Raw genomic sequence first — 13821 nt, forward strand, 5'->3', positions numbered from 1 at the left:
TTTTACCTTTGTTGATTTCGTTTGATATTATTCTTATTCTTAAATTTTTTTTAATGGCTCCAGTCAGGCATTTTAGTATGACATTTTAGGGTCATAACATTATTAGAGGAAGAATACTGCCAGCACAAATATTGATTAGTTATATCAGTGTAAAGGATGATGAAATATCCAGTACTCCAACTGAATGAATGGTATGTAAATAAGTAAGAATGTATTTCTATATTGATAGCCCCTGGAACCCAATCTTGTCGGCTGGACGGATAAGACACCGCTTCCTAGTATCCTCATTACCATACTATACCATGGATGGATAAGACTGAGGTCTTATCATGGACTGCCAACACCCTGGATGGGTGATTTTCAGGGACTGCCAATAATTCCTTGTAAAATATAAAAACTAGAACTGCTGATGGTCTGCAAAAAGTGATAGACTCTGTGCACGTATGTAGGTGTATGTGCATGTGCAGATTTGAGCTTGTATAAATCAGTAATATATTTTTTGTAGTCAGACTTTGCCTGTTTAATAAATAAAACTGAGAAGTATCAATTTGCTACTTTATTTGATTTGAGAAAATTCTATTTTATTCTCACTTCCCTGCTGACAGGGTTAGGCTCCAACGGGGGTTTATTGCTAGGTTATTTCAGCCCCAAATCCACTCAAACTATAATCTAGCCTAATACAGTCACACAGTTGGTCAGTCACACAAATAAATACATTCATGCATTGCACTCATTACTAGTACTGGATATTCTTCCATCGACCTACACACAGTACTAATGATCTGACCTGAATTAGGGTCAATGGAGTACTTTTATAAATATTCAGCCATCACACAGTGCTGGGTAGGCGATGGTGACATTGCATTTCACCATACCCCTCAAAAAAAAAAAAAAGAAAAAAAAAACCGTCTAACAAATGGAACAGGGGACCTAGCAACTGACTGCCATGCTCAAGAACCGGTCTTAAACCTGGCGGCATGCCTTCATGCTCTCAGTATAGACTTTAGACCTTTCTCTGCATCTTTTATTTTATCAAGAATTATACTAGACCGTTTATGTTTTCATCGGTCGTGTTGGATTCCATTTTTTTGTAACATTGTTTTTAATTGAGTTTTTCAGGATTTCTTCCTTCTGCCCCGGCCGTCTCCTTGATAAAAAAACAACAAAAACTATATGTATTTTATTATTTTGTAAATGTGAATGTGGGAATATAAAGCTTCAGAGATTTAGAACTGAAGTGACAGGTATCGGTGGACATTTCTTGCAGGACATAGGGAACCAAATGTCTGGCTAAATTTGAATTTTTCCGTTTCATGGAACCAAAGAAGGCGATGGAATCGTTGAAGAGGCGAAGAAAAATATGCACAAAGGTCTCAGGATCTTATATAACACGACCATGTCTTGCATATCACCGAATTCCTCGTACTTTCGTAGGCGAAACCGGAAATTTCCTTATGAATTAAAACGTGTTATGAGATTGAGATATATGTGAAAGGTATTTGGCGAAGGTTACATAAACAAATAAAATAAAATAATGAAAGATCTGCGTTTAGGGCTACTGAGAGTACTGCCTTGATGGCGGGCTGGCCGTGGTGCTCTCTTGACCCTGTATACCCCCCTCCTGAAATTATTCAAATTGTGGACGATCTCTCTTGATTATCTAATTATTTTAATTCTCAATTATTATTTCAAAAATTCCAAGAATTGAAGAGGGAATTGTCTGCAATGTAGGAGTTGATAAAACTGGCGGGGAAAACATTGCGTTAGGAGGCAGGTCGTGTTTTGGGTGTTGGAACTCGGAAGGTACTGGCTCTTGGGAAGTGGGAATTCGGTTTCCAGTTTCCACTCCATCGGTGCCTTCTCGGCATATGCCTGTCAAGTGTTTGCGAGCGATTTCGTAGAAAGAACAGATGGATGACCGTCCCCAGCACAGGTTGGACGGCTGTTCGACAGATGAACGAAAAGACGGGGGAGTCGACATCAACTATCGTTTCAAAGGTCAGTCCAGTCAAAGATCCTGGGCTGCTGATTGTTGATCTTGCCTTTTCGGCTTATCCGACCTCTCGGTTTCAGCCGGCACCTACCTCACTTCGGTTGCCGTCCTCTCGGGTCTGGCCGCCTTCGGGGTCACCCTCGCAGCCGTCAAGAAGAAGGACCCGAAGATGTTCGCCCGCGGCATGGAACCGTGCCCGGGGATAATGGAAGAGTCCGGCCCAGAACTCGGACTGAGAGCCTTGAAATGGGGCACGTTCTACGCCTTCTCTGGCACCTCTCTCATCTCATTGGCTATCTGGAAACTGTCCGGGGCGAATTCCGTAAAAAACACTTTTATATCATCTTTTGTCTATTATTGCAAGTTAAAGGATGTCACTTGAGCACCAGGGTAAACCCTGACCGTAAGCCGTAGACCTAGTGAGGTACAGTAATCCCTTAGCACTCGCAGTTTCGACATTTTGCGGTTTTCACTATTCACATACGAAAAAATCCGGAAAGTTTTGATATTTGCGGGTCCGATTTCTTTATTCACGGAAAAAAAAATTAATTCTTTAAAAAATGGATTGGAGGCTCATATTGATTCTCTAAAAATATCTGGCTGCTCTTCTTTTTTCTTCTCAGCTTGTTTTATTCTCTCATGGAAGTTGTGTCGTAAAATGCCTTCTCTACCAAAACGGAAACAACCGTCCCGACCCTGGCGGTAGAATAAAAATTTTGGACGTTACTTTTCTCCAAAACAGCTCAGGGGAAATTTTAACTTGGGGACTAACTTATTAAAAAACCAATGGATTTCAATCTATCTTTAAATTGAAGTTTTAAGTTTAAAAGGGATGTGTGGTGTTTAGTGACCATTACTTGATGATTGTAAGGGGGGGTCATGAGATGCGGTCTGGAGTGATATAGGTTTCAGAAAAACATTTTCTTTATCGGGCCAACGTTTTGATCTTTATTGAGATCATCTTCAGGGCCTGGGATTTATAAACATTGTTTAAATTTTACAAATACGTGTAGGATGTGTAAAAAAAATGGATTGAAAATTTTTACACATCCCACATGTATTTGTCTCTCTCTCAATCTCAATAAAGATGGAAACGTTGACACGATAAAGAAAATGTTTTTCTAAAACCTATATGACACCAGACTGCATCTCACGACCCTCAAATAATCATTTAAAAGGGATGTCGAGGCCGCTTAAAATCCTTATGTGGAAATTTAACTTAAAGAAGTTAAATATTTGGCGAAACAGCAAACAATTTAGGTTGGCACCACACTAGATGGAATGCAATGGAAGTTTTCGTGATGAAAAATCCCCAACACGAACAAGTCACATATACAGCGGAAATAAACGGAAAGACTTCAACAACTGTTTGGATATGCAGTTGATAACATGACTCAGTTGATTGTGTGTGGTACAATGAAACCACTTTTTGTTTTGTGTATTTACAAGGCAGTGGAGAAGCAGAAGAGAAAGAGAGAAAGTTGAATTCGTCCATTGAATATGAAAAGGGTAGCACTTGGCCAATTACACTGTATGTATGGGGAACTTGGACACTATCCTGTCATGTTCTTCCAATACTATGGGACTATAGCTTCATTTGACGAATGTCTTTAAAATTCCAGACAGGGCCTGTAATGAACTTCCACAATAAATAAGTCAGAGGCCATCCTAGATCAGCTTCTCTCGCAGATTGCCTGTCCAACTGCCTACTTCTTCCACTCTATGCACTTTTTTTTACTTTGCACTGTTTTAATCTGTTTAGATAGATGGAACCCATTGGAACATTCCATCGACGGATGCTGGTGCACCAATGGATCTTGACGGAGACATTACAGAATTTCTGTTCAGTCTGTCATTGGTTGTATGTATTGAATGTAAGCTTGTGCAGCAGAAATTTCCATCTCGGAAACTTCCATCATATTCCGTCTAGTGTGGCACCGGCCTAATAGTTATTTCTTTCCTTGCACATCAAAAACTACTACTAGACTCAAAATTTGCTGATTTAACATTCACGGCAGTTAGCTGGGACCAAACACCCGCAAATGTGAAGGGATTACTGTGTCTGCTTCTTTCAAAGTTGACCCAAAAAACTCGTCAAACAGGAGGTGGACTGTCTGCGCAGACCGAGCCGAAAAAGCGTAAAATTGCATCAACCCGGTTAAATAGAACGTCTGCCGCAGCAAACCAGTTTAGTTTGTAGTGGACAGAGGAGCACTTGTGATTTTCTCCAAAGTTCATGCAGTCCGGAAGAGGGTATATTAAGACCCATAGTTAAGGCTCACTTTTATATAAATAAATGATTTTATTCCACAAATGTAATATTAGAAGTTTCTAATTGAGAATAATTTAAAATTGTTTTGCAATTTACTTATGCAATCTACTGATAAATGTATGTAATTTTCAGTTGGAGGAATTTAGGGAAAAAGCAAGACAAATACTGCCAAAGTTACCAAAAAAGGAGAATAAGGAGGGGAAAAAAGAACTTTCGAGCGTCGACGATGTATTAAACTACCTAACGGCAGACAGCCAAAAAGATGTCAAGAATCGCCAGAAGAGTTAATGATTCTTGTTTCTGATCAAAAATGGCTGTGAATTCACTAACTCACTACTTAATAATTATACTACTAAAACATCTAAAATATAGTCAATTGTGTAGGTTTTTAATTTTAAATTTTAATTTTAAATGTAATAAAAATAGTTTTGTTGTTTCTGACCAACCTAGTCTGCCTACTCATTGCATTTTGTCATTAAAGTGGTGGGTTTATGCAATTTTTATCTTGTGGAATAATTTTGAAAAAAAAAAGTGATGATTCGTCATTTGACATTGACATTTCTCCCAAAAAGTATGTACTTATTAAGAATGAAACAATTTAATTTACAAATATAATACACATTTGAAAATACAGAGAAACAGATTTATATCAAAATAAACTTCAATACATGATATATTGTAAATATATCTATATATTTATAAGGCCAAATGTCTTCTATTTCACAACAAATTTAACTTAATGTAAGTAATATTGAGAACTCTTGTCAGATTTTGACCATTGAAGTCTTTGCCAAATTATTTTATTAGAGTATCATTTGCACAATAGCTGTTGCTTTTTCATCAGAAATTTAATAGTTTCTATTTTAAACATACAATTTCCCTCATCGGTAAAAAGTGTTCTGTTCCTCTTTTTTTGTCCATTTTTAATTTATGTAATCTATAATACAGAAGGAATAAAACATTTATGTTATTGTAATAAAAAATTAACATATAAAGTGGGTAAAAAGATTTCTGTCTTGTTGCTACTCTTGATATATTTACACAAATGTGATGAGGATCGTACACAGACTGTACAAAGCTGGAGTTATCACCAGCTTTCAACAGACAATCAAAGACAAAAGTGGCCACTCGTAATTTGTTGTTAATTTCAAACTACAGTCGACTCTTGTTAATTTGTAACGAGATAATTTGAATTTTTTGTTTATACGAACTCCTTAGCAGGTCACTTCGATAAATTGAAAAAATTCTGCATTTTGATACACTCGGTAAAAGAAATATTTTTTTTAACGGGGGGGGGGGGGCATGCTATTAATCGAAATGGAGCCACTTCCCATCTTTATAATTTGTGTTTCTTAGTGACCAGTTGTTTCATAATTTGCACTTTTTCTTTGTTATATTCCTGTAAATTTCCACGTATTGTTTACTTCCTTGAAGCCTAAAGTTTCTTTGAATTTTCTCTAGTTTGCTGTTCTGCGGTCAGTTTTGTCAATGTGTTTTCAGCACTGGTTACTTCGGAAAACGTTGAAACAAAAACCACTTCACTATTTTTTTGAATAACGCGTAACAATGTTCAATTTCACAGTTGATCTATTTCTACTTTTTCATTATTTTGACTATGTTTTATATACGTACAATTTAAGTAATAACTTGGAAAAATGCATATCAACTCTTAACAATTTTTTTCTTTCCTTTGATAATTCCAATTATTTCTGTGGTCCCTTGGGCTTTGAATTATCAAGAGTCGACTGTATATGTAGTTTTACATTAATTGATACAAACACAACTGTATGTATCTATTACAACATACTTATTTTAATGGAAACCAGATGAAACAAGATAAGAAATTCATGAGATTTAATAAAAATTATTTAATTATGACAGTTTGAAATAAGATTCAACAAAACACCTGAAAATCATTTAATGATAGAATAAGTTTAACTAACAATTTATTCCCTGCTTTTGCTCTCAATAACTCATCTATTTTGAAACCCCGGAAGGAATGTCACCAGACTGAGCAATCACAATAGACCCAGGAAATGTCAAAATTTTCCCCAAGTCTATGAAGCCAATTAAAAAATGAATATACAACATATGCTCATTAGGTTGGTGGAATTAGCCATGTTGAATACATGTGTATGGGTTGGGGGGGAAAGGAAAAGTATATGCGTGTATCCAGCCATTAATCCCACACAAACCATGGTTCAGTACGTTCAATGGGCCAAGAAAACATCACATCCATCTGCAGGCTTCGCCTGAATCATATCAGGCTACCATATCATTTATATAGGATCGGTATTAAAAGATAGCCCTGTTTGCTAATGTAATAATGGCTCTTTGGCGGACCAGGACCACATCTTTTTATCCTGCCCCCTAACCACAAAATACAGAGATCAATTGTATTCTGCGATTTTACAATGCAGCTTGTACAAACCTACTAAAAGCAGTATAATTTTGAGTAACATAAACCACCCCCTTTCATTGTGGCTAATGGTTTAGTTATTTAATCACGTAGATTGGAGTGTAGTATGGGTCTCCTACACAATTCACCATTGATATGGAAGATGTGAAAACACTAAGAAAAGAATTAGATGTGTAGTTCAGATCCAGGCTGTTACATACCCTGATTTAGGATTAGGGCAAGGTGACTAGCCTGCATCATGTTTAACATAGCCCTAGAAAAACTAATCAGGGATATTCGTATCTGGACCTCAGGAACCATACATATCCAAATCATAGAGATGCTTTTCATCTTGGTCCAAGTTTAGGAAGCGTATATGATGTCGAGAAGATGATTGAGTATGAAGATTAAGCTGCTTGTCATATATTTTGACAAGCCAAAATAGATGCTATTAGCATCTATGATTCTCCTGCTGTTCTCCTGGGTGATGTTAAAGGAATTAATTAGATAGATAAAATCAAGTATAGGATAATAGTCCGTATAATTAGATAAATATACGGTTTTTGTATATCGGCGTTCAATTAATCCCACTAGGTTTAAAATATCGATTATCCAATATGGATTATTAATTATTTATCAGCTTGTCCGACGATCGCAATTTGCAGGATGAAATGGTGGGAACTCGCCCGGCCGGTGGGAAATTTCGTGGCGAACTGTGAGAAATTGCAATTTAGTTTTGTGGTCCCACTGGTCTGGCACACAGTTCTCTGTTTTCAACCCTAAATGAAAAACCTCTTGTTTTCATTTTACTGAAGATTCTCACCCCATTGTGAACCGAGTGTTTTCGTTTTTTTCCCTTCACTGATACACTTTTTTTTCATGAAAATTTAATTGTGCACAGTTTTACAGTTCGGACATCATTTTTCGGAGATGAAACAAGACTGTAGTGCATGTAAGTTTTTCCAAACTTCTCTTCTGTTCGAACCGACTAATTTATAAATCTGTGATATTCCCATCACTTTCTTTCCACCGACATTTGTTTTTCGACTTTTTGAATAGTTATAAAGTTAGAGTCGAGATAGTTTTAGCTATTATAGAACAGAAACAAACGTCAAAAACCATCCTTTTGAACAACAATACCGGATTGTTTTTAAGCTTGGTGCCCCAAGCAATGGACTTGCACCAATTTTGGTTGTGGTGCACGTTGGTTAGGGTCACAATATTGGAACATGTACTTTAAATTAGGTTGATATATTCAGAAGACAATTCTTGAGATTGACACTTGGTCAATCTTTCTCACAGGTAAATAATATACGTTGTATTTTACTTTTTGCCCATTTTTTATCCGAGGATTTTGCTGAAAAAAACCAAGAAAAGCAACAAACGTTTAATTGTTCCATAGGGCCATATGGACACCATCTTTTAGTTTAAAATTAAGCGTTTTCTGCAATTTCATAATTACTTTTGATTATTAATCACAGATTTTGTTTTTAACAGAATGTGTAAGTTTTATGCGTAAATTCATTGTAAGTAGGTGAATCCGAATACACTTGTTATGCGTTTAGAAGTGTAGCCTATTGGATACCATTTGTGCTTGATTACATAAATAGACAGATAAAATACTTTAAACTATCTAAAAATAAAGAATAGGAGGTCTATACTGAACTTATTTTAAGGCTTAGTTTATCTATCAGTTTGCCTGAGTCAACAAAGGAAGGAAACCTGAACAATTAATTCTCGTGAGGCTTGGCAGGTTCTACTATCAGGGCTTTTGAACTGTATCGGGTGTGTTTAAAACAAGATGTGACTGTTCCTGTCCGAATTCCGAAGAGAGGGCATACTCTCAGCTATGTGGTGAGCTTCCAGGCCACCCCTTTATGGGCATGATTCTGAAAAATGAGCATAATCGGGTATACAAGCTTTTGGAGATTTGCTTGGTGGAAGCTGTAGGGAGGGCCGGTTTGACTCTAGGATAATACTTGAGCTGGGAAACAAACCGATGCCTCGCTGCATCTTGTGCTTACCAGGTCGCATGATGAAAAAAATAAGCTGCTTTAAAAACCAGCTTCTCAATGGAACTTAACTCGTACAATTCATGTCAAGAGACAAGAGCTTGTAATTCCTTCAACCTGATGAGCTTTAATGCTTGAAATCTGGATAGTGTGAAATCGGAAATCTGTGAGAAGAACCATCTTTTACAAAAAAACAAAACAAAAACTAACCAGGTTGTGTACCTGTACACTTCTACACCTCTACTGTGCTGCTTTCTTGAAAAAACATCAGGATTCGTTGTTAGAGCGATTCATGTTAATTCGTAGAATAGCTGTAAATCTGCATACAAGTGCACAATGTAGTATTGTCTTAACAGCTAAAGCTGGGTTGTTCATGTGACACCTATGAATCCACTTCACACCCTTAGGTCAAATTTTTGATATAGTGTGTACAGGTGCCAGTTTACATTACAATCATTCTTTCAACTGTCCTGCTGAATTCTTGAGTGGCAACTCCATAGGATTGTCTTTCTTCCCCATCATAATGACTGTACACCTTCATCTTTTGGTAACCATTTTTCCTATTGGTAGTTTGTCTAACGTATTCTATCCATTTTCTTCTTGAATACGGTCAATATTTTTATACGGCAGTTTTGTACATTTTGCACCTCTATACAACTTTACTCAACAGTTTTTAAAATTACATTGCAATTAAAACACCGAACACAGTTTTGCTTTTGTGAAAGATTTGTATGTGTTTATAAATGTAAAGTTCCCTGAGTGATGCCTACAGTTGGAAAAAAATTATCATTTTCTCGTAACGTTTCATTTCGTATTATTTCAGCGTCATGGCTCAAGTTTTTCACCACAGCTGGTATTCCAAAAGAATTTGCCGAGACGTATGCAGTGACCTTCTCGAAGAACCAGATTAACTTAGACATGTTGCCAGAAATAAAAAAAGAGTACCTAGTAGACATGGGAATAAATCTCATGGGGCATATTATTGCAATATTGAGGCATGCCAAGACAGTTCATGAAGAGGTTGAGTTTTAAAACTTTTTAGCTTTTCATAAAACTGGAATTGGTTTGTAATAACATTTTAATTTGTTTTAAGACTATAATTAAAGCCACTTTGACAAATGGAACTAAAGTTGTCTTGGCTGATGTAAAAAAAGATAAACCCATTGTAAAACCAAGTAAGTTTAAAAAAAAAAAAAAAAAAAAAAGATAAATTGTCGTATTACCGCAATTCACATATTGGATTGATTATTTCAGCACTCCCATCGCAGAATAAAACGGTAAAGCCTGAGACTGTGCAGGAAACTAAATTAACTGAAATGAAAGTGAGGTCTGTTTCTACTTCTGCACCACAAAAACGTTCCTTGGAAGAAGATCGAAACCCAGTGCAAGTTAAAATGATGAAAATCACAAATGCCACTTCAGTTTGTAATAAAAAACCTGTGATTACACCCACTAAGACAAAATCCGAAGAAGAAAATGGAAAAGAAAGTGAGAACAGAAAACGTGTTTTTCTCAGGTTGGGAAATGAAACCAGTACATCGGTTGTTAGTGAAGGAAATTCAAATGTAAGTTGAAAAAAATGTATTTACAGATAAAAGAAATCATTTTGTATTTTTTAAAATTTATTTTATTCATTCAGTTTTTACTTACTAAATAGTTTCTGGATGATATCATTGAAATAATTATTGTGTAAGATAATTAATAATAATGATAACAGGTAATAAGAATTACTACAAATGTGACACCAAAAAAAGACTACTTGACTCGTCACCCAAATTATACATTAAAAACAAACTTTTAATTTACAAATCAAATGATAAGGCCTTTTTGGGCGTACGATTGCCAAGTGTGGGGCTTAACCGAGGATTCCATTTCCCGTCTCCAATCTTTAAAAAAAATTATAAAGAAAATTATCCATCAAATAATAAATGCTCCTTTACATCATTCCCATTCAAAACCAGCTTTAAAAATTTCACCAATCACTGAAAATCTACAGTAAGACAGTTATCACCTCCAACCGTACCAGAAAATCCTCAAAGATAATTGAAGTGAAAGTGATCCTGAGGACTTATCAACGAGCGACTATTGATGAGAAGTCAGTGTGAAGAAGTATTGTCACATGGCAATTTCTCTCACAAGTGACTCAGACGACATAATCAGCATATATAGAAATTATTTACTTAATACGGTATTAAGTAATATAAATTATAAATCAATTAATTAAAGTTTTTATTTGAGATAAAAAAGTCAGTGTCACGAGCGGGATTCGAACCCACGACCTTCGGCTAGATATGCCGCTACCCTACCACTTGAGCTATCGTGAGATTGATCCACTGAATTTAATAAATTATAAATACAATATTAGTTGTGTAAAAAAATTAATAACTTAAAAATTGTAACTATTAGTTGTTTCATTTTTGTTTAGTAGTTGATATGTAATTTTTTTTAAGGGTGAAAGTGTGTTTTCAAGACTTGGTGGAAAAGCTCCTAAGGAATCTCCAGTTGTAAGAACTGCAATTTTGAAAAGCCCTCAAATTCAGAAAACAGTCAAAGCCAATAGCTTGCCTAAATCAGAACAAACTATTAAATTCAACGATGTGCTGTTAAGACAAAGGCAACCATATCAATCGAGTAAGTCTTCTTACAACAGGATTATTTCAATAAAGAACATTATATAATTTTTTTTTTGTTTTACTGATTTTTATAAATATTAATGATTAATGTGGAGTTAAAAGAATTTTAAGTTGTTACACCTCATCTGTTAGAAAGACGATGAATTGTACCAATCATAACAAAAATTTGGACTTGTGTTTTTAGATTTTTAGTCATGCTTATCTTCACTTGATTCGGAGCTTTACTTTTCCCATCATATGGCAGGATGTGTGTTGTGTGTTTTGATTAAGTTGTATAAATAAAACTCTAAATTTGGTTGTGAATGTTTGTTTTTAATTTATACCTTCACTGTAAATTAACAAAGTGAAGAAAAGTTAGATTTAAAATTCGAATCATTAATTAATATTGATATTTATGAGTGCAAAATTAGAAAGTCTGGTGGAGAATAACTTGTCATTATTTACGTTTGTTTTCTAATTGAGGTGTTTCAATTAACACGCAGGGACGCATATATTTTTGACGTAGAGAATGTAAAAACAACCGATCCTCTGTAAAATTGCATATTTGGATAGTTAAAATTGACTTCAATATTTTCCTTGAATCTAGAGTCACTTAGTATTATTACTGTTTTTACACTTTTTGTGCCAAATATTAAAATTTTGATATGTGAAAGGGATTGAAAAAACCCTTAACACATAATAATTAAATGGTAAAAAAAATGTAAACGCTACTATGTCTGATTCATTGTTATGTTCATAAATGAAGTAATTTTATGAAGCATGTTTTTTCTGCAGTAAGTTAGCAAACTGGGTATCATCCACTCTTTATTCTGCAGGCCAAAATCTTTTCTATATTGTGGCCAAATTTATTTTTATTGCTGTGCATTCTCTATATTAATATGCCTAACAATTTTTTTTTAATTTAATTGTTTTTTAAGTATAGGTTTATTTAATTTGTACTTGGTAGGACGGTTGTATTGTAAAACAAATAAGTTATACACGAAAAGTTTTAAGAACTTTTATGATATAGAAATAAATAAAGTTGCATACTTATTCATAATTTCATGAATTCTAATGTATAATAATAATTTTAGCGTTAATTATGTTTTTGCTTGTTTGTTTTAAAGGTCTTTTGCTAAATAAGTTAGCCAAAGGTACAATGAGAGCAGATGAAACTCTATCTAGCATAGTCAGATCTCCACTTTCAACTAATTTAAGTAAGTGTTTATTTATTTTTATTTTTAACAACTATAGGTCTGTTACTAAATGCAATTTGTTCCCTTAGAAAATAAACCAACTATTAAAAATAGCGTACACGCACGGCTTGGAAAATCAAAAATGGTAAGAATCCGCCTTCCGCACTCGAGTGACAATTGCATAATTCATTATTGCTATTTCAGGATCAATTAATAAAAGCGCCAACTACTCCTGTACTTAAGCAGGTACGTTTTGGGGGGATCACAGAGAAGACGATACCAAGGGAAAGGAAACCGATTTATAGACTCAACAATGACCAGTATGAAATTGTTAATAGCGTGTTTAACAAAGGTTCAATAGGCATGTCCACTGGGGTATTCAGTAGGTTAGGGATTTAAACATATTTACCGCTGCTTGTTTAGTTTTTGAAAAACGGAATTTTTATTACATATTTGATTTCATAAATGTGTCAAATGAAAAACGTGTTTATTATGTACATAAAACTAATGATGTATATAAATTTTAATAAAATTTATAAGCTTATTTAATATTTAATACCTTTTTTTAAACCTTACTTCTTCATTGTTGTAATTTTGGTTTTTTAATAACAACAAATTTTATGTATGAACTAATTTTTCAGTGTAATTTAAGTTTTCTTGACTGTTTTAAATGTACTACTGTTTACAAATCAAGATTTCAACGGAGAGTTAGTCTAATTGTATTTATTTTGTTTTTCAATCCATTTATTGAATAAGATTTTTTTGTGTGCTGTTATTAAAAATTTAATGATCATAACATTAACTGTAATTCTAATGAGTTTTATTATATAAATAAGTCAAAGTTATTGAAAAATGTAAATATGTCATGTTTAACTTTTTAAAGAATCATACTTCTTTATTTGATCCTTTCAATTTTAGCAAATTGCTCCCAGTGTATAATATGTACAATAAAAGTGATTTAGATAAAAATAGTAAGACTTGGTTAAAATATATATTTTATTTTGTCCGCCATATTCCGTAATGTTGCACTTTGCAGAAATTTTTCAACAAATTTTATGAGGTTATTCAGGTATTGACCAACTTTGGTTTGGGATATTATTGGGTATGTGGTCCAACACTCCAACCCAATAATATACATCAAATTGCAGTTTTTTATTTATTTATTTTTTAACAACATTATAAACCCTTGAGATGTAAGTGTTTTTGGTATAAAAAAAAGCCCATTTGTATATCTAGCAGCCTTACTTCAAACTTGAGACCTTTACTTTACAGTGATGAGTGCTGTGTCCACTGCCTTAACTGTTGTGGTCATTTATATCAGTTATTGGTTTTAACTTA

The 13821-nt window shown here is 34.4% G+C and overlaps 2 protein-coding genes across 2 annotated transcripts; both read left to right on the forward strand.

Annotated features, from left to right (window-relative positions):
* The first annotated feature begins 1518 nt into the window (after window positions 1–1518).
* On the forward strand, window positions 1519–4714 carry LOC106662897 (transmembrane protein 242). The gene is made up of 3 exons (XM_014387338.2): window positions 1519–1998; window positions 2074–2315; window positions 4398–4714. The coding sequence occupies exons 1-3, from the start codon at window positions 1911–1913 to the stop codon at window positions 4551–4553; spliced, it is 486 nt and encodes a 161-aa protein (XP_014242824.1). The 5' UTR covers window positions 1519–1910; the 3' UTR covers window positions 4554–4714.
* A 2570-nt stretch (window positions 4715–7284) lies between these two features.
* Window positions 7285–13027, forward strand: LOC106662905 (uncharacterized protein C19orf47). Its single transcript, XM_014387349.2, has 8 exons — window positions 7285–7615; window positions 9499–9695; window positions 9769–9850; window positions 9930–10240; window positions 11126–11306; window positions 12415–12504; window positions 12573–12628; window positions 12688–13027. Exons 1-8 carry the CDS (start codon window positions 7594–7596, stop codon window positions 12880–12882), a joined length of 1134 nt encoding a protein of 377 aa, XP_014242835.1. The 5' UTR covers window positions 7285–7593; the 3' UTR covers window positions 12883–13027.
* The last annotated feature ends 794 nt before the right edge of the window (window positions 13028–13821 follow it).

Source organism: Cimex lectularius, unplaced genomic scaffold, assembly GCF_000648675.2.
Source record: "Cimex lectularius strain Harlan isolate CLEC.00 unplaced genomic scaffold, Clec_2.1 scaffold84, whole genome shotgun sequence".
Classification (NCBI taxonomy): domain Eukaryota; kingdom Metazoa; phylum Arthropoda; class Insecta; order Hemiptera; family Cimicidae; genus Cimex; species Cimex lectularius.

Coding starts and splice junctions, on each gene's coding strand:
- LOC106662905 (XM_014387349.2), top strand. CDS start 7,594: ATGAAACAAGACTGTAGTGCAT. Junction 7,616..9,498: donor GAAACAAGACTGTAGTGCAT/GTAAGTTTTTCC, acceptor GTATTATTTCAG/CGTCATGGCTCAAGTTTTTC. Junction 10,241..11,125: donor TTAGTGAAGGAAATTCAAAT/GTAAGTTGAAAA, acceptor ATTTTTTTTAAG/GGTGAAAGTGTGTTTTCAAG.
- LOC106662897 (XM_014387338.2), top strand. CDS start 1,911: ATGGATGACCGTCCCCAGCACAGGTTGGACGGCTGTTCGACAGATGAA. Junction 1,999..2,073: donor CATCAACTATCGTTTCAAAG/GTCAGTCCAGTC, acceptor TCTCGGTTTCAG/CCGGCACCTACCTCACTTCG. Junction 2,316..4,397: donor AACTGTCCGGGGCGAATTCC/GTAAAAAACACT, acceptor TGTAATTTTCAG/TTGGAGGAATTTAGGGAAAA.